Source organism: Eleginops maclovinus, chromosome 18, assembly GCF_036324505.1.
Source record: "Eleginops maclovinus isolate JMC-PN-2008 ecotype Puerto Natales chromosome 18, JC_Emac_rtc_rv5, whole genome shotgun sequence".
Lineage (NCBI taxonomy): Eukaryota > Metazoa > Chordata > Actinopteri > Perciformes > Eleginopidae > Eleginops > Eleginops maclovinus.
This window is the reverse complement of record NC_086366.1, coordinates 9,279,756-9,302,682: the sequence shown is the minus strand read 5'-3', so window position 1 is coordinate 9,302,682 and position 22,927 is coordinate 9,279,756. Positions and strand designations below refer to the sequence as shown.

The following is a 22,927-nucleotide window of genomic DNA, read 5'->3' as shown; positions in this document are numbered from 1 at the left end:
TTTTGAGGGGATTCAAATATTGAAAATCTGGGCTATTAGGACTGCAGTGGTTTTAAAGATGAAAGGTGAACGTAAAAATAATGTTATATTATCATTCACCAGAGTAACATTTCTAAAGGCAGAAGGGTTAATAACATCCAGAATCAATACAAGTGTTTGTAACTAAATACATTTCAAATTTCTGTGCAAACAACCCACTATTCACAAAATATTTCTGCCAGTGTCTCAGTGGGAGTCTTTTGCGCTACAGAAACAAGCGGATAAGACTCTTATCAGAAGATGTAGTTGATCCTGGGAACCCAGATTAGGGATTTCTGTAATCTCAGCACAGTGGTTTTAGATTACATTGCTTCATTTACTCAATGCCTCGAAACATATCAGTGCTTCTGGGCTATTTTGAGTAGTTATTTATATCTACTGTGGTAAGAGCAGGCGTGTTAGAGTTTAAGCAGCCAGACACTTTTTATAAACTTCAGTTTTTCTCTTATTTGACAATATTGTAATATTGTATTGTATTGAATGCCAACAAAGCACTCCAAATTGTCAGTGCTTTTACTGGAAAAGGGTCTTAACCTCCCATAAAATCAATGAAGTGCATTAGGATTGTAGCTTTGATGTAGATGTAAGGTTATTATAGCTGTAAAAGGGTGGAGCCACTTCTATTGCTCACACAAACCTGCACCTTAGTGTATCTGCCCTAAAATAACATTTTTATTGAACTAAACCTAGTTTTTCTCATTTTTCTTGGATTTCCTCAAGGTTGTTCCCTGAATGTTGCATCAGCAGGTAAGAGGATTAATAAAACAATGGCTGGAGCAATTTATCAATCAGCGATTATGTAATATCCAAGAATAACACAGTGTAGAGGATAAACAGCAAACACCAGGGAAAAGGGCGGAACTGTTCGTCTCCTTATGTACATATATCCCTTTTCACTATCTCAGCTGCTTTAGCTGCTTTGCGTATGATCACAAAAACCACAGTCACATCAGCTTCTGTATTAACGAGTTGAAATATTTATTTTAAAAACTGAAAAAATAAAAACAAACCCACCAACATAGTTTTAGTATATCATACAAAGACATATTTCAATGTTGCTATGTGAGTATTTGTTTCTCTTTGACTACAGTGTGAGGCAGTTTGAAAGGCTGGCTGAGCTGGTAGGACTACAGACACGAGTGAGATACGAGACACAGAGAGGTTAGCAAACAATATTTGGGCAAAAACACAACCAAACATCACTTTAGGTGTGTTCAATTCACCTTTTGATACACTTTAAATACTGTAAAAAAGTGTTTGCCTTCTTTAATGGTATCTTTGTATTCCACATTTGAACACAAACAGCTACCCAGGTGTGGAGAAGTCACAAAAAAAACCCTTTCAAATCATTATGAAATAGATACCCTGCAAATAATACTTGTCTGTTTTAACGAGTAGTAGATGGGTATTATCTTATGGGGGAAACAAATAAAGTAAAATACAATTTGAGCAGTGTCGAAAAAGTGTCGTTAAATAAACCAGTGTCATAACTTTTTTTTTTAAAGTTACACCGCTGAGGCAGAGCGCCAAAACAAAGTTAAGACACACAAAGACAAACTCCCAAGAGAATCATCATGGCCGTCACTAAACAGAACAAAGAGAATAAGGTTAAAATAACGGATGCCAACTCATCTCGTGGTAAACACAAAGGCATGATCAGAGTCCATTCAGTCCATCAGTCTCTGGAAAATATGTGAAATAACAACCTCTCTCTCCGGTGGCCTTCGTGTGCACCATCTGTGTATTCTTAATTCAATTAAACTGAATCCTTACTTGGAGCGATGCAAAACAGTAATGCTTTTAGATTGAAAGTAAGCAAAAGATTATTTCCAACAATAGAAGGCTTGTAGTTTATATACACAGCTACTTGGTCATTAGGAGGCGATTGAAAACACTGCAGTCACGGTGTGCTGCACACTTTACAGTCCATTGTGGTCCTGGCAATGAAGACAGTTAGACAATGAAGGATTTTTTAAAACTGCAGTTAACCATCAGTCCTGCAGACCATGTGAGAGGCATGATCATGTGCCAGATAGAGCATTTCATTTGTGCAGCCTCTTCTGTCCCCAAAAAACATTCAAGTTCATCAATCCAACTTTTGAGGAGTTCCTTTTTGGGGCTCCTGTTGATTTTCTCTCTCGGTTTAACATCCTCACTGGGAGAACGGTCGTACGACTGCAATGTCCAAGCAAGTTACCAAGCAAAGTCCTGGTTAGCTAGTCTGGTTGTCAGAAAACAACACCTGTTAGCAGTTCATGGTGGCTGAAACCCAGCTGCACCTCCAGAGCTGCTGCTTCTGCGACAGATTTCTAATAGCACTGTTTCATCAAGGATATTGTAAAAATATGCACCAATATGGATCTTAAACTCTATTATACATTGTTTGCTTTTCCTGCCAGACTTCAGCTGTTGTTGCTTTTTCTCTATATATAAAAATGGGTTTTTCTTTCCCTTTCCACTTGAACCGGTAAAAAATATGGGAAATGACAAACGACCCCATTGTTTTTAGTGTTAGAGCAACAGGTTCTGTCTCATTGTCACACCTCTGACGCTGAAGAGGTTGTTGGCAGTCTCAGCGCTCATAAGGAAAAGAAGAAAAAATAAATGTTCCCTTTACTGAAACTCTTCCCAGTTTAGAGCATTTTTTAAGAGTTTCCATGCAAGCGTCTGTTAAAAGAAGAAGAAAAAAAAAGCAGGGGTCTGCTCGGGTAAACAGTCACGGTCGTTTACAATGGTGGAAAGTTGGAAGGCAGAAAGTCCAGTAAACCAGCCAGTGAAGTGGTATGGACTTAATACGGTGATAACTCACAGTGTGGAAAGAATAGGAAGAAACTAGGGAGGAAGATAAAGACGTATAAAGAGCAGCTCAGGCTCCCACAGCTTTAAAAACACGCGGTTTAGTGCGACAGCATGCATGCCATCTATGTAGCACAGAGACATGATTTGGGGGCTGGTGCAGAACAGTCACTGATGCCCCCCCTCTCACTTCTGAATGGTTGGCCCTTGTGCAGTGCATCCTGGGATGTCTTGAGTGGGGACTTGTGCATGTAGCTTCCCCGCCTTTTGTTGGAGCGTCGTTATTTAAAACTGGGGATGAAAAAGGCAATAAATACTGGCATCCACTTCACTTCCAACGCTTCGCACCAACACAGTCCTGGGGGAGAGGCAAAAGTAACATCTTCTTGTTCCTCCCTTTGACACCACCTGTCGCTGCACCCTTGGTTCCGTCCCTTATGGAAGCTTTTGGACGTGGGTGGAGAAGCAGGTTTAGAAAAAGAAGCACCTTTTTTAATTTGGCTTGGATAAACAAACAAAAAAGAGAGAATAAAAAAAGGAAGGAAGAGAGTGAAAGGTGTATAAATAGAAAGAGGCAGGCAGGAGCCGGTCTTCAGGTGGAGGAGGGAGACGACCCTCGGGTCTCAGCCTGTGACTGTGGAGAAGAAGCAGAAAGACACATCTTAGTTGTTTTTTAATTTTAAGGGTATATTCATAGTACTGTAATTGTCCTCTGTCCTCACCTTCTTCTACCTCGCCCCAGCCCTCTGCTACCCCTGCCAGCTCGTAATGTTTCTTCCTCAGCTCGCCGAGACGCTCTCGCTCCTTCTGCAGACGAGTCTCCAGCTCCAGAACCAGAACCTGAGGAAACAGACACACACTTATAATTTCCCTGAAGCTGTTTACTTCGCCTCACAAACAGCAGAATACATTACTTTTGAGTGACATACAGAAAATAGATGGATGAAGCCCAGGCTAAGTGAGAATAGATATTGCTTTTTGTGGGGGGAATCATGCAGGATTCTTGATGAAAATACTCCTCATTATTTTATCTTTTTCCCTATGATCAACTGGCCATAATAGGAGGCCACTTTAATATACAATTAATAATTCAGATGACTTTACTGTCCATCAGATTTGAATGTGTCTGGCTTTTAAGACGCAAAAAAAAAATGTCAAGGCTAAAGGAATTATGAAAAATGTTTATCTTCTCTAATGTCCCCCTTATGTCTGTGAATGCTTTCTAAAGCTCAGTTAAACAATCAGCATTTTCACATGTTAGGATTTATTTGAATATACAATGAGAGTTGAAACTGGTTCCCGACTTTCCAGAGAAGACGAAGTCTCGACTAATCGCACAAAGGAGGTGCGTCAACCAATGCTCAATCAAAACAGGAAGAGGATAACACATTTGTTTTCCTGGTAGCCATCAGTAGCTATCTTCAGTTACCAAAGAATGTCATGTAATTGCTTTACAGTAACTACTCCCAGCAGTGGAAATGGAGGACAATAAGACAATTAAAGCATCTATGGAAAATAAGATGCAGTCAGCGTCCTGTGTTGTGGGTGGTTGCTAGGCTCTGAATTAATCCAAAAAGCAATCCGGTTTACTTTGAGACAGAAATGATCATTCTACTTGGAAATGCTAAGGGAAGAAAAGTTGAGAAGTTGTGTGTTTCTACATTAGGATCCCATTAAATTCACTTCAAAAAGAGGCACTCCATGCACTCTGCATTTACAACAATGGACCGTGTGTGTGAGCAGGTCCAGACCTTTCTGTGTTTTTCTTTCAGTGTCGGGGGAAGCAGAGCCACGGCACACAGTGAAGTGTTCATATGGGTCTGACATGAACAATACATCTACAGAGTGGAAACTTTATTATCCATTAGCCCTAATAAGTTATTAAATAACTCGTTCCTAAAATAAAAGTCTTATGTTTTGGGCTAAAGGGGAGAGATAATGTTTCTGGTTTCCAATGGAAGTCAGTAAACTTTAGGTTACTTTTGCTTCCCTACTTGATTTAAACACGTTTTAAGCTATACGGCTTCTTAAAAAAGTGCTTACCTGAGCATCCATCTCTTGTCTTTTGATCTGTGTGAGAGTCATGCTTGAGAAGTCCATCGTATCTGAACACCAAAGACAAATTAGGATTATTAACAAAGAACTTCCAAGTTTTTGTTCCTTTTTAACTAAGAAAATAAAAAGGAACAAACTGGACATTTTGTATTAAGATAAAAAATAAAAAAAGCTTATCCATACAAAAACATCAATGATATTGTTGACAGAATTATTTAACTTAATGAGATCATCTCACCTTTCTCTTCAATCTGGGACTTCCCAGACTTGGTGGAGGCTACGACGGCTGCAGTAGCCTGTGTGACGCCTCGGGACGCCTGCTGAAGGCGCTGCAGGTTAGGGCTGTCTTTGTCTGCTTTCACCTAAAGAAAAAGACAATAGACATGACATCTACAGCATGGACTCAGTGCATATTAAGGAATCTCCATTAGCTTAGCAAACACCAAACACTTTAGACAATGTTTCCCCCCTAAGAGAACAAAAACTATATATCCTTTGCTCACCTTGGATGCAGCTACTAGCTGTGCAGTGCTGGCAGCTATTTCATGTGAACACACCATCAACTCCTCAAACTTCCCTTTGCCCTGTACCACCAGATCAGCAGCATCTCTAGAACAACACAATGAGGAGGTGAGGACCACTTTGTTCACAACACAGTGAGAAACGCCTGAGTTATGATTGACCCTCCATGCTTATTAAGGACTGATTTACTGTGTTGTTTGTCTGTAATTTATTTCCTCGTAATTCTGTGGGACAATAAGACTTACAGCACTGTTATCCTCTGTAGTGAGTTGGAGTAACTCAGAGGGGAAGAGTGATACTTACACCATGACAGTGGCGCCCCATCCCACTGCTTTGGAGGCAGAGATCAGGCCCTCAGTCCAGCGGGAGTTCTTGGCATAAAATTCCTTCATGGAGGCTGCCCCCTGGTGGACAAAAGAGAAATATGAAGACATGTCATAAAATATGTTTCATGATGACACACTTCCTAAACTCTTGCAGGGCTTTTACCTTATGCTTCTTTAAATGATCTATTATTATAACAATTATTTTGTTGATTTATCTTTTAATTGTTTAATCTATAACCTGTTAAAATTGGTGATAAATGCCCTTCACAATCAACCAGGATCCAATACGATATATTTATATTGTCTTTTTCACAGATCAAATGTAAAACCAATTTAATTTAGTTTAACTTGATCGAAGAAAAGCTCATTTTTTACTTATGTTACAGCTCTAGCCTGGACACAGTTTGATGAAGATCTGTGCAACATAGTGCTGCAATCACTGCAATAAATGCACCCCCAAAATATTGTGTATTAAGAGACTGCCTTATACTGCAAGAAGTGTATAATATAAACACATCTTGGTTTAAAAGGTATTTTACCAAAGTAAAAATAGGCAAACGTTTGTTGAACCACAAAATATATTTACATAGAACCGACCTTATGTCCTCCAAACTTTGCATATGTGAATATGAAGTGTACCCATCAGGATTAAAAGACTGTACAGCTGCTCATACTTACCAGCCAGATTAGAGAAATTAGCTGTGGGAACTAGAGAAATGATGCTGAACATCTTGTGAAAAAAACAGCAGTGTAACTCACCCTGCCGCTCTCCACAATGTCCCTTTGCAGATTTTTGGAAGACACAACGAGCTGCTTGATCGCCTGCATCAGCTCCGTGCAGGACGCCAAAATCCTGCAGAGGGCGACAGAGCACAGGACAGACACTGTCACACTGAAAATATACAGCTGCTACCGTCTGTATTCCAACCATCCACAGCTTCTTCACTATCTGGAAATAGCAGTTTGAACCTCATCGTCTCTTTATTGCATTAATAAAGTCCTTTATGCTAGTTTGGAATTGGAGCTGCATCAAGTGTTTGTTATGTTTCTAGATATCTCTCAATGGTGCTGCAATTACTGGAAAAAAATACCCTTAATGATCAAGTCAGAAGGAAAGAGTAGCACAGGAAACACAAATCAAATTGGCTTCATTTCCACACAGAACATTAGTACACAGATTGGATGAACATCTAAACCCTACTAATGAATGACACTACTTTGAATGATTTAGAGAAGATGTATGTGTATGTAAAAACATCAATACAACAGTGAAGTTTAGATCAGCTTCTAGTGATATAAACAAGAGCTTTGTGAACTTCCTGGAGGTCGGAGTCAAACCTTAAATAACCAATATGGTGTAAGACCAAGATCTAATGATATGTTTGTTGCTCCAGATAAAAATGACTGGCATAACCAAGCATTAAAACTACAGAATACACACTAAAGAAACTAATTTCAGACTCGCTTGGATGAAGAACTGCAGAAAAACATGATGTGTGCTTCAGACTTCACAGTGCATAGGCTGAGTGGCTGAACTGACACAATTCTCTGTACGTCTCTCCTCACGGTGTGTGACCGTCTACAACTTTACTGAAATATCATGTGACTGTTGTGCTGCCTTGTTGAAAAACACCTCTATTTCCACTCTGCAGATCATGGCCTTCATTGGAATCCATTACATCTTGTGGTCAGCTCTTTCACAAACAAACAATTAGAGGCCTGTCTTGCTGTACCTATAATAACAGATGAATTGGTTCCTCAATCGTATCTTTTTGGGCACCTCCATTTATCTTAAACTGAACTATCAGTGGTTGCTGCTTTGCAAATGTATGGTTAAGTTATGGTTCCCTTTTTTTTATCTTAATTCAAACTAAGATAAAGTCATAAAGAAATCAGTTTGAGGGTCAACTGAAGTGTGTACTTCTATTGTGGTGGTACAAATGCATTGAATGTGCCTTACCTCTCATTGACTTCCATCTTGATTCCTGTATCACTTGCTCTAGACTTGTTGAGCATTTCCTGTTTGGGGGCACAAGAGAGACAAAAAAAAAATCACTTTGAAGTTAATACTGTTGGAAAGTTAAACCGGAGGCTACACAGCTTGCCAAGAGCTTTACAGGCTCACACACATATAAACCAAATAGCCAGCGCATTTACGAACATATTTCCCACCAGATGACCAAAGTTTCACACACACACACACACACTTCACACACCTCTATCCTGGCAGCAGCCGATTCCACAGCAGCGGAGGTGGCAGACATTTCCTGCTCCACTAGATCTCCAAGCTCCCCCTGCTGAAGCTCCAACCCCCGAGGACGCAGTTTCTGAACAAAGACACATGAAGAGATACTGATGTCAGTCATCAGGGAAAAATGGCTCGAGGGTCATCATTCCCTCGTCAAAGTCAGTTAAATATTCAGTTAATGACATTGAAAACTATTTACATCACACTAAACTAAATTACAACCCAACAAACTCTGACAACACCAGCACTTCTCTCTCAAACTTTAACAGAATGAGACTTTGTTTAACAGACTGGATGCATACTGCAAACGCATAATATTCACATCAATCCTGGCGCATCAGGCAAAGAAAACTAACAGGCACATTTGAATTCTATTTCCACCGATGGATTTCATTGCCCCCATTAGTCATTTAAGGCACACAAATCCAGGTTAAAAATACAAATGCTAATTACTGTTCTCATCATACAGCAACTCTGGGGATACTTTGACACATGTTATGATAAGAGAGTGCAAAATGTTGTATGCATATAAAGTATGGACCTCTGCAGTGGCCAGGATGGCCTCCAGAGCTGCCTTCAGCTTGCTGTTGTCTGCTGCAGTCAGGCTGTCCTGTTGCTTCATCAGGCCCAACAGATCCAGAGCTTCAGCGCCACACAACTTCACACTCTCTGACAGGGCTGGGACAAGGACACACAGGTCATTAAAGTGTGTTAAACATATATACAAATAAATCCCTGACAGATATAAAGTATACATACCAGAGTTAAAGCTAACACATTTGATGCTGCAAAATAATTGACACTTAACTTTCTGTTAAATTACCATATCATCTCTTCTGTAAACTCTGATTAGCATCAGTGCCGCTAGTGGCTGCAGCTGCAGTGTTAATTATACTGATGACATCCCCTCAAGCAAGGTGTCACCTAACAGCTGAAACAGCCACTGTGATCTGATAGGATGATGAGGGGAAACCAAAACTACCTCTTCAGCAGCTGCCCGCCTGTTCTCATAGCTGCAGGACATCCAGCTAATGTGACCAGATTGTGGACCCGCTTTTGAATGCTGCATTTAAATGTTACAACAAAATAAGGTCAATGCTGTTACATACGGTTTATGGATCAAACACAGGGTCAGGATTTATTTTCAGGGTCAAGTTACAATTGCCCATCAGTTCGACCCAGTTTGGATTCTGTGTTATGAAACTTTATTCTAGAGAAAGGACTGCAGGCCAGAGCTCTATTATATTTAGGCATGCTTAGACTAGCCGAGGCTGCTCACATCTCCCAGGGGAGCAAATCCCTCCAAACATTACACTGAATGAAGCCAGCTACTTTATTTAATCCTGCATGTTTTTGCTGAAAGACCAGAGTTTCTTTCTAACCGCAGGACATTCAGATACAAACACTAAAACAAGATATAACACACTCACACAACCAGCAGAGATAGAGACGACAGTTCAGACTTAAAATGCCAAACCTTACTGTACGCATATGACACATGCTTCCTAACGACCTGTCTGAACATGTTTAGGTCTGGGGAAACTGACTTACCCACAGATTAATATCAGTACAGATACTTATCTTTGACACACACCACACACACACACACACACACACACACCATCAGCTTGCTCCACAGGCACCATGTGGGAGGTGGCGCTGCCCTGAACGATGGTGTCTCCCACCAGGTGGCCACACTGGGTCACCACTCGTACCAGCTCAGATACACCTAGAGAAAACAAAGAATTTTTAAGACTTCAAAGATTCCCATTATTAACACATGCGTCAGTCAAAAATCAAAACATACAAATATATATTTATGGTTTCTGCCATCTGGCTTCTATTAATTTTGATTGTTGGTACCTTGTCTGTATTAATATTGTATTGAATTACTAGAATAAAAAAAATATATTTTCAACAATGGCCACCTTACAGCACTATTTTATTGGGAAGAGTTTATTTGTTTCACAGCTTAAAATCCTCTAAATTTGAAAAGCTTTCTTTATGTTCAATGTTTGTTTGTCTCGGTCAAATGTTGAAACACATCGGAAATGAAAGCCCTCTCATGTTATAATCTTTGAAAACTATGACCTGTATATTTATTGACAGTTTCTGACCGAGCACAAGCTGACATGAGATAGTTTATTGTTTAGGGACATTTAGAAGCCCTTCTTATCTGGAAACGTAGGTTTCCTGGCTCACATTCTTTTGCCATGGATGAAAGCTTTAGTAACATTAAGGATCCGTAGTTGTTTAGTATGGCTGATGAGGAATGTTGATTGTCAATTCTGAACTACGGTAGTTAAAACCTCGGACTGCAGAGGAGATCTTCAGAATTGGTCGGGCAACCGCTGTGTCAACTCCTGGCTGCATTAAATGTCTTGTCAATTCTCTGGCCGTTAACTTCAAATAAACCTTCAGTGTTTGCCGTCAGTTTCCAGCTTTCCCCGTGTCTCTCTGATTTTCGGCTCCATTTGCTTCAGAAGTTTCTATCGCATTAATGAGCATTAATTCTTGAATGCAGAGTACATGATATTACTCCCAAATTTGAATGACGCTCATCTCAGCGATCATCTTTGTTTTCTCAGCAGTTCTTACTCTTCTTTATCTTTCAAGTGTCCCGCACACACCTGTTATTCCTGCTTACCGGTGTTTCCATTTATTTTTCCTGATTAAACCTCTTCTCTAGTCGTTCTGTACAGACATGCTTTTTTGATATTTTCCTCACTCCCTTCTTGGTTAGATCGCACCTGCTCGAGCACTTACATACTTTTCCTTTTTGAAATGCAGAAAATAGTGCATAATTCTCTGCATAGCTTCCCCATGCTCCATCTTCAGCTCATCAGTCAAATCAATGAAAACACTTGTGTGGATGTAACAACTTGATTGATAACTTGATTCATAATGTTACAACAAATCTACAACACCTTTCTCTTTGCTGCTTCCTCTTCTCCTTTTCTTCTCATCCTTCACATAATACACAGTACTGTTACCTTCAATCTTGTATTTTATACCGGTCTTATTCTTTTTTGACCTAATGTTTATTTCTTTTTCTATTCTCTTGGCTTTTTAATGACTGCAATGTCATTCTATAGTGTTATTATGTTGCATAATGTCCAAGAGCATCTAATGTTTTGATTGAGTACTTTGAGTTGCCTTTTGCTGAAATGTGCGTCACAATTTAACTAAATTAAAAAAAACTCTCACCTGTGTTTTCAGCCAGGAAGGCCTCTCTGGCAGAGTGGAGTCTGTCCATACAAACTAATGAGGCCTGACACCTGGATGCTAGATAGTCTGCATGGATAAATAAAAACAAAGAGCTTAGAAACAAACATGTAGGCATGCAAAATTACTGCAAACAGTGCTAATTAGCATCAACAGCTCTGACCTGCGGAGCTGGTGCAGCTGATGTGCGCCGGGTCGTTTATCTGAGCCAGCGAGTCCTGGATGATCTTCTCTGCCTCCTCCACGGCTCCCTGCAGACTGGACCAGCGAGCCGCGACAAGCTGGCTCTCCAACGCCTGCTCCCTGCTCTCCTGTGGATGCGAAGACACACAGACACACATAAATGCCTTTATTAGAAAGTGACATCAATTAATTTTTGGCAGCACCTGGAAGCTTTTTGACATTCTCCTTGATCCTTGAGGTTCATATGAGTTCACATTATCAGTGTTGTGATTTAGATGGTCTATTTTGTAAATGTATTATGCTGTTTATTCTGTAACACAACATATCTTGCATTTCTGTTTGTCCTTGAAGAGGGATCCCTCCTCTGTTGCTGTCACTGAGGTTTCTTCACTCATTAATTGTAAGTGTCTTTGGGCAGTTTGGGAAGGACAGCGGGTTTCATAAACTGTACAGTATGTTAATTTTGTGATATTAGGGTTTTTTAATTAAAATGTTATTGATGAATAGAATTGCCAGAAGATCCAAATGTGAGAATTAAGAGGCTCAACGGACATGTTGAGTCCCTCACTTGCTACAGAAACCTCTAATGATGCATTACAGCTTATTCAGAAAGGGAATTAGGAAAGACCACTGAGAAAATGATCAGCTACCTTCTCATTGAGCTGATTCTGCAGCGCTTCAGCTGTCTTCACCCCGCTCTCCCTCTCAGTCGCCAGCGAGCTCTGGACTTTCTCCAGCTCCTCCCCCTGCACAGCCAGCTCCGCCTCCACCTTAGACAAAGACTGCACAAGCTCCGCTTTCTCAGACTCCAGGGCAACCAGCTGGGTGCTGAGCACTTCACTTGACTGTGTGGACAAAATAAAAGACAGAGGGATTAAAGGAAGATGTGATTTTGAGGATCAATGAGCCCACAGGAAGACATGGTTAGGATAATAGTTAGCCGTCATGACATGTCAGGATGTGGTGTAATACTCTGACCTCACAATACAAGCCACCTCTCTTCAGCCTTTGATTACAACAATATGTTCTTATTTCAGTTTGTGGAGAGGCGTACAGTCTCCAAGAGTTTGGGTTGAGGTTAAGTTTACAAATCAAACAAAGACTGGGAAGATGTGGTTATGCAACTTGGCTGCAACAAACATGGAGTCTGGCAACACGGTGAGGAGTTACATCAGATCCTGTGTACTTCTGGGGAAACTGAGTTACTGACAGATTAATATCAGTAGAGATAATTATCTCTGATTGACACACACACGCAAGCTAGTTAGCTACTCAGGTGAGTGCTTTAAAATGTTCTGCAGGTAAGAAGTGTGAGACTTACAGCCTGAGTCCCAGCAGGTCCGACAGAGAGGGAAAAAAATGTTGAGAGATGAAGAGAAACAGTATTAAGAATCTGGATATAAACTGTGCGGCAGGAGCAAGTGAAAGCTGGAGGAGTGTGACAATAGCGATGGAGTGTGGGCTGTGTGTGAAAAGACCTATGGAAATTAGAAAGATGGAGGAGGCGGAGAAAGAGGAGGACAGAAAGAGTGACAGAGGGGATAAGTAGTGGTCACAAAAGTATCTCGTCATGAGGGGGAGGCAGAGACGGATGAGAAAACATGTGGAATTGGTCCGGAGGGAATCAAGAGCGTCAGTGGGGTTATGTTGTTTAAAAGCATCAACTCATTCACTTTTTATGGCCTTCAGAATGCAACCATTTAAAATAGCTGCTAAAAGAAACAATATTTGAATGCCTCTGGTCTCTTCTTTTAAAGAAACCCCTGCTGTCGCCTGTTATAAATATCTACTTGGCTTCTGAGTTAAGCAGAGATGACAAACGAGGCCGAGAAAGCATCAACGGGAAGACAAACAAACTTTTGTACTACCGTTTAAACTCTTTTCTCCATATTGTGAAAGAAATGTGTCAAGAGACTGCATGGTTGATATTTGGATGTGGAAAGAACAGTCAGTGACTAAGAGGGGATGTTGCATAACAAATGACAAAGAACATGAAATGAAGGGAGAGACAGATGTCTTATGGATGGTAAGACATGAATCAAACACTGGCAAAATGTGAAAATGGTAATGATTATGACATCCACCATTTCATACAAGCTCAACGTTCACATTACAGTCGGGATTCAGAGCCTACTCCCAACACTGTAGTCAGGACATTGTTTACATAATGTGAAACTTGCTGATCTATATGCTTTCCTCAAACACAACAATGGGCACCAAAGATGTCATCAACACTATAAAAATGCAACAAAACAGTGTCAAAAAGTGAGATCATCGAATAACTGATGACTATAATAAGAGTGAATGACGCAGACGGCCCCTTTTTAGGTTTCACCCAGACTGTGCTCCATTAGGATCCCCCTGGTCTGTTAGTCATGGTGAAAAACTTCACATCATTAATTACTCCACACTTTCCTTTAGCAGCCACTATAATCTCTTTAAATAAGGACTGTTATAAATGAGTTTAGAAAGGTATTTCACAGCAACTTCAGAGGTCTAGTGAGCTAATTCAAGCTGCATTCAAGCCAGGACTGGGCTTTATGTCAAATACTGTTATTTCGTAACACGCAAAAACCCCTTTATGTACGTATATATAGTGTCTCTTTTGTATTCCTTTTTTCATTCCTTCTTCTCATTAGATTTGTGCAATAATGATGGTCAATTGAATGTTAGAGGGTCTTGAGCATGTTTATCTTCAGTGACGTTATGTTAAATGTCCGTTTCCTTGTATGTTGTCTTCAATATGTGTCCCTGTTGATGATGCAAATGGAGCTGCTGCGATGCAAGAAGAAATTTGGACTTGATCCGACAATAAAGTATCATCGTATCATATGAACTTGTGAATTGCAATCCCGCTTGATTGTATATTTGATATTATATTTTTTATTATAACATCAGATATGCCTTTTCACTGTACATTTTACATTTCATTTAATATACCACTCTTGCACGCTAAATGTAAATAATATCCCACTTTTAAATTGTGTTAACTGTAATTTAGCCCTCAAATAGTGTTGTATTTGTCAGATAGTTTACATATAATTATCTTCACGTTAACTTTTATATTTTCTTTCTTTCTATATGTTCCGTTTTATCTTCTATTGAGATGTTTATATTGTGTGGTTGCATATTTTCTATTATTTTTATTTTTTTAATTATGTGCAATACTTGTTTAACATGCTGCTGCAATGAAAATGTTCCCAATTTTGGGATCAATAAAGTATATCTTATCTTATCCTTATATTATTTTTATATTACTTTATCTTTTGTTGCTCGTCCAACACATTTTTATAATACAGTTGACCCTGATTTAAAGTGTGTACAACTATATAAAATGAAACCTTGAGTAATCTTTTTATGTGAGGTGTGTCAGAAGGCTGAGAGGAGGCTGACCTGTTCTGTTGACGCCACGGTCGTCTTCAGGGAGTCCAGCTCTGTCCGGCTGGACAGCAGCTCTCTCTGCAGCTCCTGAAGCTGCTCCAGCTGCTCCTTCTCCTGAGCAACAGAAGTCAAAATCTCAATTTAGAATAACAACCATAAACACAGAAGCAAATATAAACTTTTACTTTTACTTGTACAGGTCCAAAAAATTAAACGGAAATGGAACGGTCGCACTGTGGTTCCTGAAAAAACTAATCTAAAAAGTTCATTATTTTTTCTCCTGCAGCCTAAGGTTCAGCACTGTTGGACCCACAGCCTATCATTTGAATGATAAACGCTGAGTTCAAAAACCGGCTGGGCGTGTTTTTGCAGTGATAACAAAATTCATTTCGTACTCACTTGTTTCTCTGCAACGTCCTGAGCGGCCTTCACATTCTCTTGCATCTCTCTCCTCACTTCATCCACTTCATCCTGTGCCGCCCGAGCCACCGTCATCTGCCGGGTCACCTCTGCGTTCTGCACACACACAAAAGGACATGGGGCACAGATGCAGACATACAGAGATAAACCACAAAAATAATCAGGACAGAGGCAGGATTTTTAGCTTGGGGTAAATTTTAAAAGGACAGCAGGAGGACAGGACTAAATTTAACTTGGAAGGGTTTTTTTCCAAAGAAGGATTTATTGGAGACTCTTCTCTCACCTTCCTCAGCAGGTCTGCATGACTCTGAACCAGCTCTGAGTACTTCTCCTTCAGTTTGGTGTAGCGCTGCTCATTGGCCTGAGCTTTTTCTGTTTGAAATCACAGAATGGCAGGCATTGACAGATTATTAGTAGGCACAATAACTAACTGCAGACAACAAATAAATGATGGCAAGTCCGCTTACTCTCTATCTCCGTCAGGCTCCGCTGCTCCTTCTCCGTGTCTTCTCGGACCCTCCGCAAGTCGTCCAGCTCTGCCTTCAGGAACTCGCTCTCTCCAGCCGCTTGCAGCCTCAGGTGGCTCTGCTCAGCAAGCTCCGCCTCCAGCTCATTGACACGCCCCCTCAGCGCCTGGCATAAGCGTCCACTCTGTGAGGGATGGAGAAAGAGATGGAGAGTGAGATAAAAAACATTGATTCTGGGAATTTTGTGAGAGAACATATATTTGTCAGATGACTGAGCAGAGTTAGAAAGAAATCGATGACGATAATTAGATTTTTTACCTCCAGTCTGAAAGACTCCAGCTCTTCTTTGAGGGCCTGGATTTCTCTCGTCAGCTGTTCAATCAGACGGTCTCTGGAGGGTGCAGACAAAATATCAATAAAAAATAAAATAGGGAAATCAATAAACAGATATATTGAAATTCAGATTGATTCTGGTACAGATTTTTGTATTATATGTCCAGGTTTACATAATCAACGATATACTGTAGATTTCTGCAGTTTTATTTGTGGAATGTTTTCAGTCCTTACTTGTCATCCTTGCGCATCCCGTTCTGACTGAAGTTGAAAGGGTCTACTGCAGCCGTGGTGCCAAACAGGTCGTCAAACTTTGTCTCTAAAGGTGCCTGTTAGAAAAAGTTATGGAAAAAAAACTCATCAGAGTGATGTAAATACATCTTAAATTGGCATCATTTTATTATTTCATTTATTGTCAGTTGTTAGGTATCAATTGTTTCCATCTGCTCATTTATGGTCAATGATCTGCAGCTAGATTTTTAGGTCTGAAATACTATTAATAACCGTTTAATTATCCATGTGTATAATAGGACACACCGCTTTTAACAGACGGCTATGGGAAAGTCAATATGTTTAACACCATGAGATGTCAGTATTATATAAGCCAGATTTTTGGAGTAGATTTACCAATAATCTAAATGTGTTTTTCCAAGGGAGTCTATTCACATCTACACCGCTCACAAATTACTTCCTGCTTTCATCTCCTTGACTACTCCCAGAAACACAACACCCTACTTCTTTGTTGTGGATCGCTGATTTCAACAGCACATTACACTGCAGCAGGCATTTGGTTCAGTGATAATTGTCTTGTTTATTACCGGCATGACAGGGACGTCCATGTCCACCAGGTCGTCTGTCTCAACCACGTGCTCCGACTCGGGGGACGACGACTCGGCGGGGATCACGACCACGGGGCTGATGTGCTCCGACAGAGCCGACGCTCGCAGGAAATTGGGAGGGTTCTGTAGGAGCCAAAAATCACACTTGTAATAACATTTTTTTAGCTTCTATCAGGCTTTTGCAGAATACAGTTATCCCAAAATATCTTAACCCTTTGAAAATTTGATATTTGTTGCAGTTTTAAAAAAGAAAAGAGATGAAGGCTTTTCCCATAGAGATCAAAATAATATCAACATATGCCTACATTTAACACAAGTTCATTCAATAAATTTGCCTGTATCTTTGATGAAGTGTTCATTCGCTTTGAGTCGGAATTCGTCTCGTAGTAACGTGTCAGAGCAAGACTTAGCTCACACAGTATGATGGGATGTAGCTCAAAAGATAAAAGCATTCAAGAGGCAATAGAAATGTGTTTTGTTTAATAAAGTTCGTTACCTTTAAATGAAGAGCAAAATATTGCAGCACGAATAATTTGCAGGTCATATTTTTTTCATGTCCTGTTGCTTATGTATAAGTGTTACATCCGCAAATTTAAGTCAGGATGTGTCTCTTTTCTAATTCCATTTATCACACATGTAGCAGCAAGCATGCATACAGTGTAGGCCTTTAGTAAATGAAAGGGGGGAGATATAAGCTCAGCAGTTATGCGAAAATAAAGAAGTTTAATAAATAAAAACACAATATCATCAACACTTGTTTTTAGTCTACAAACAACCAATAATTATAGCTTAACTATTAAAAGGGCAGAGCTTTAAGGTTTGAAATCAATAGACACATGTGTGAACAGAAACCTGAACAACCGCCATGGGTCAAATGAGGCTTAGGTGTGTTTATAATGTGGAAAATTAAAGACTTAGAGAGGGGCGGTGCTCACCTCAGGCAACTGTGGGATCTGAATCAGCCTTTTGAAAAACTGCAGGTTACTGGAGCGATAGAAGAGACTCTTTAACCTGAAGCAGAGGGACAGAGAGATCAGGACAGAGGAAGGGAGGGAAGGAGAGTCGGACATTGAAAATGAATTCAGCACGGTACTAAAATCTCAGTCCTCGGGTTCACACTCTGTAAGTGAGCAGAGTGAAACCGTGACAGGCTGAGTTTCTGCGACTTAAAGTGAACTTCATACTTCTTAAACTGTTCCTGGAAGCGATCTCTGTGTCCCTGGAGAGTGTCTGCTGGAAGGCCTGCAAGCACACATGAAACACAAACACGTCAAATCTTTTCAGGTATTCTGTGTGTTTATATAGTGTTTGAGTGCACACGTGGATGGTTGGGTTCCGAGTATGATTGTATTAAAGTGGGCAGGGGAAAGGTTTCAATTCTCCCTAAATACTTTTCAGAAATTGAGAAAGACTTTTGAAAGTGAATTCATGCATTTTTTTGTTAATCCAGCTAAGCTTTGAAAGGTTTCAGAAGCAAAAGGTTCTTTAACTCGGAGTTGAGCATGTCATCTTCAAATCTTCGAAGAAAATTGTCATGCCTTTGAAGTATCCACACACATTATTCCTGCTATGCGAGACATCCAAGAGCTAAAAGGGGAAGCTGGGAACTCAACAGCTGAATCCAATGCATTCAAGTTAGCATTTTTCTATCTTAATATTATAACAAGATCAACCAAAATATAATACAACTTAAAACTAAAATGTATATTCTCTTCACCATATTTCCACTATAACGGTTTTGTCTTTATGATTCTATTGTCTATTTGTCTTAGAGAGCTGCATAATTTAAGCCTTTATTATTATTTTCCAAAGTATTTTTTCCTGGTCCAATACTACAAAATACTGATATGGACTTTGATTTTTAAACTAACAAAAATAATTTACCAGCAAGTATCTTGATAAATGAATAGTATAATAGCTTAATTTATAAGCCAAAATGCCAATCTTTGCTAGTTGTAGCTTCTCAGATATAAGGACCATACACGATTAAATATTAGTAGAATAAATATTGTATGTTTTGTGGACAGTAAGCCAGATAACAGGAACAATTTAAGGACAATACAATAAACAAGTCCATTTAGGAAGGAGAGACACCTGAATTTACGACCGCTGATCTTCATCTCTTGAAATAAAATACACAAACAATGACTAACTGCTCTGTGTTGTGACATTTCACTCTAACTTTAGGCCACAAGGTATTCCAGAATAATTCATTATTTCATAAACAGCACAATACTTGTTTGTTGACAAACATTGAACAACCTTTACTATGTACTGTTTCCAGTGAGCATGTATTACAGTTTGAGGTGTGCATCACTCACAGGAGTGCAGCTTGAACAGCAGCTTGACGGTGTAATCGTAAAGGTGGCTGCTGTCCAGGATGACCTGGATGAGCGGGGCCAGGCGACACTGCCCCGCCGCCGTCACTGACACCGACCGAGACATGTCCAGAGAGCTGAATACTGCGGAGGGGAGAGAGAAACATGTACCAGATCAATACACGTGTTCACAAGGTCAATAATCACCCACACGGATTCAACTCAACGGTACAAACACACAACAAGCACACACGAGTGATTAGCATCGCAAACACAGCGAGACAGGCGTGCACGAGGCTAATCCTTCATGAATTCTTCATGAATCAATTAAGTTGTTCTGCTGTGCTCTCCGCCACTATAATTAAATAATCAAATATTTGAGAGCAGCTTATTGGGAAGAAAAAAGGCAGGAAAAAGGTTTAAAGTTGCTCAGCAACCTGAACACTAACAGGATTGTCTGCCTCCATCTTTACGCCCCTCGTTTCATTTCGCTGCCACCGTGCTAACACCAGCCCTAAAGCCTGGAGAGCCTCTGTTCATTGCAGAGGTGTGGTTTCCTGCACAGCTAACACACACACACACACACACACACACACACACACACACACACACACACACACACACACACACACACACACACACACACACACACACACACACACACACACACACACACACACACACACACACACACACACACACACACACACACACGCACACGCCTGGCCTCTTTACCCTCAGATGATGTTATGCTTTTAAAATACACCAGACCATAACAGGAAGCTGACGAGGGCTTTGACATTTTGGTTTGTGGGGACACAGACTCTAATGTGACTTTTTGTTTGTTGAATATCAGAACAAACAGAGAAAATGTCAAATCATAAGAGGACAAACTTATCCTGTATACTAATAGAGCTACGGCAGATATATTATTTTTTCTAGATAAAAAATATCTAGAAAAAGCAAGGGGAGGCTAAAGGACAGACATCATACATAGAAAACTTAAGTGCACAGCTTTCACAGCATTTCTTCTGAGCTCCTGGTCACATCCCTATTTTTAGTCCCGTCCATACTTTAAGAGACATACATCCAGGATGACTCACTAAGAAAACAGCAGTGCAACAGTCTATTATCTGTAGCCAGTAATAGCTGTCTGCGTCTATTTCTGCGCACCACCATGTCCAGTACACCTATCAGTCAGACTGGGTCTTCCTGTGTGTCATCAGTCTGTGTGTTTGTGTGTGTGTTACATCATGCTCGGCCTCAGATAAGCACAGCTGGGAGCAGAGAGCACACAGCCAGACCAGAATAGCTTACCACCCAGGAAGAGGTTGAGCTCGCACTCCAGGTAGTCAAACATCTCTACAGTCAACTGGAAGCTGGACGAGGGGAGACACAGAAAGAGAGATGAGTGCTTTAACACGATTTCAGAGAGGAAACACATTTTATGGTGTCATAGTGTTAAAGTCAAATCAAGGAGTGTAATAGGGGGTAATTGCCTTACAGTTTTTATCCATCAAGCAATATGCTGTACAGTGCAGTTAAAAAGTATGGGTACAGTTAAATATATGTTTATTTCTTGCAGGTATTATATCCTAAATGCTATGTTCGAAAGCTAATCCCATATTTTCCTCATATGGTGCAGACCCAGTCACGAGCATGACAAAACAAACAACAAAACATTTAGTTTCTTTTGATTTTTGCAGGTGAGTGTTATCCTCCAGAGCTACAAAAGCCAAAATAATGCATAGTGCACACCTGGAAATTTAAAGGAATGATTTTTATGCCTAAGCATTATATACTTTTATCCCTTTAAGCATCTGAAAATTTAAAAAAAGAACAACTGCAGAAGGAAAACTACTTTTGGGTTGAACCGTTCACATCTCATCAAGAAAAGCTGTAACCTATGATGAGCGGTTGCTGGAGGACAATAGCTGAGAAGCCATAAAGGTCAGGACCATGGATTCGGTGACATATCAAAGCAGGGAATTAAAACAACCAAAGATCTACATTTTCTTGTAGGGAGAATATAAAATGCAGAACCAATTAAGAAACTAATTAAATTAAAACTTTCCATTTTTTAAAATAAATCTCTTTATTCTAAGCCTTATGAGAATCAAACTAATTACAATTAAAAACTTTGTTGACCATTTGAATCTCTGAACAGTTTTTATTCTAACTTGTGCTCAACAACACCTCTAAAAATATCCCCATGAATAAGTTATTAAGACTGTGTGATGCATTATGATTCATGTATTCAACCAATTAAATGTCCTTTGGTCAACACTGGAACTTATTAATATCTGGATGTTGTGGGCTGGCCTGCAATAACATCACAAAAACAACAACAACAACAACAACAACAACACTGACAACGACAAGCAGCAGCAGGCCACACTCACAAGTTGTTAACGTCGTTTTCTCCCGCCTCTTCCAGCTGTCTGTTTGACATCTGCAGGTTGCCAGGGAAACGCGGGTTCTGAAAAGAAGACAACAGAAGGAGGTTCAGACGTCCATCTTGACAAACAGAGGAAAATGTACCGGCAGAATGAGGGGCCTTATTATGCTTTTTCAGGTGTTCCCTTTTCTGTAGTGTGTTATAAAGGGTTCTGTGCATGTTAATGGTCTGCAAAGGCGAAAATCCCCAAGTTCCCTCCAGAGGGAGTACCTCTCCAACACACTCCCCCGCCTGAAACACCTCCACAGATGTATGAGAACAATAAAAACCTTTTTGAACATTAAGGCATGTAAACATGTTACAGTAGAGGAATAAAACCAAAATATGAAGCTGAAAATTAGCATAATATGGCCCCTTTAATAATCATTAACATGTTCTTTATTTAAGCATTTCCTTTACATCATTTTTGCAGGAGTTGTGTTTGTCTCCCCCTGACACGTATCAAATTAACTCTCTTTTAACTCTAGTTTTGGTCTCTACTACTCACAAATAATATGGCTCTTTAGCTGCCCAGCTGCCCATAGTGGTGAGATTTTTTTGTTGTTGTAGAAAATCAAACGGAAATGTTAAACGAGTAGATTGTAAAGCTGTAGATTCAGGTGATAATTCTCTGTGGCTTCATCACTCAATGTTTTGTGACATAAATAAGCAATCCTACGATCCATTTTTTATACTAAAAGATATTTGTTGCTTTATGTAAATTATCTGAATAGTTCTTTTCCACTGATTGGTAAGTTTCCAGAATGAAACCCTGTGAAAATCTGAGGTTAATGTTTTGTTTGGACTTTGGCTGTTCCTGTGCTCTTTGAATTTGGCTCACTAGTTGAAGCTAATCAAAACAAAAAAACTGTCTCTGATTCAAAAAGGTTTTTATGCTGGATTTACATCAAACAGCAGCACTAAATCAGTGGAAACTGTCCTGTTTAGTCTTCAGCTAAAATATATTGTCTTTAATGTTGCTCAGGTGTGATGGTTTAACAGACACACAACAAATCCTCATCGCTTTAAGATATAACACTTTTCAGTTTAGAAAATAGAGCTAAATTCAACATATTTGTATTACGATACACATTGTATAGATAGTGATTACCTAGCAAATACAAATGCTTCAATCATTTATTAATTTTACCTTACTAGCTCTTTGCTTTATTAAGTTAATACGAACTCCTTGAGTTGATTGTTGATTAACTGATCTTTATCTAGTGTGTGACAAGAAAATTAGCATTTTCTTCTCTGTGAGCTCAGTGGAGTGAGGCTTATAGATCAAACTGTAGGCTGATGCCCGAGCATTTCACCTTTGATTGCCATGTCAAACTG

The 22,927-nt window shown here is 39.8% G+C and overlaps 1 protein-coding gene across 2 annotated transcripts in view; it reads right to left on the bottom strand.

The window, feature by feature from the left end:
• Window positions 1-993: 993 nt before the first annotated feature.
• The window catches only part of hip1 (huntingtin interacting protein 1), a 42,916-nt gene continuing 20,982 nt past the window's right edge, over window positions 994-22,927 (bottom strand). For both annotated transcript variants that reach the window (XM_063907003.1, XM_063907004.1), the window contains exons 6-31: window positions 21,555-21,631; window positions 20,470-20,531; window positions 19,156-19,296; window positions 18,019-18,076; window positions 17,770-17,845; window positions 16,814-16,957; window positions 16,230-16,324; window positions 15,981-16,053; window positions 15,663-15,846; window positions 15,479-15,567; window positions 15,175-15,291; window positions 14,788-14,889; window positions 12,045-12,239; window positions 11,375-11,522; window positions 11,194-11,280; window positions 9,608-9,715; window positions 8,528-8,664; window positions 7,955-8,065; window positions 7,699-7,757; window positions 6,498-6,591; window positions 5,716-5,816; window positions 5,394-5,499; window positions 5,129-5,252; window positions 4,879-4,940; window positions 3,558-3,675; window positions 994-3,469 (exon numbers count right to left, since the gene is read on the bottom strand). In XM_063907003.1, coding sequence (XP_063763073.1) covers window positions 3,459-3,469; window positions 3,558-3,675; window positions 4,879-4,940; window positions 5,129-5,252; window positions 5,394-5,499; window positions 5,716-5,816; window positions 6,498-6,591; window positions 7,699-7,757; window positions 7,955-8,065; window positions 8,528-8,664; window positions 9,608-9,715; window positions 11,194-11,280; window positions 11,375-11,522; window positions 12,045-12,239; window positions 14,788-14,889; window positions 15,175-15,291; window positions 15,479-15,567; window positions 15,663-15,846; window positions 15,981-16,053; window positions 16,230-16,324; window positions 16,814-16,957; window positions 17,770-17,845; window positions 18,019-18,076; window positions 19,156-19,296; window positions 20,470-20,531; window positions 21,555-21,631 — 2,679 coding nt within the window. In that variant the 3' untranslated portion in view covers window positions 994-3,458. The remainder of the gene's footprint in view (window positions 3,470-3,557; window positions 3,676-4,878; window positions 4,941-5,128; window positions 5,253-5,393; window positions 5,500-5,715; window positions 5,817-6,497; window positions 6,592-7,698; window positions 7,758-7,954; window positions 8,066-8,527; window positions 8,665-9,607; window positions 9,716-11,193; window positions 11,281-11,374; window positions 11,523-12,044; window positions 12,240-14,787; window positions 14,890-15,174; window positions 15,292-15,478; window positions 15,568-15,662; window positions 15,847-15,980; window positions 16,054-16,229; window positions 16,325-16,813; window positions 16,958-17,769; window positions 17,846-18,018; window positions 18,077-19,155; window positions 19,297-20,469; window positions 20,532-21,554; window positions 21,632-22,927) is intronic.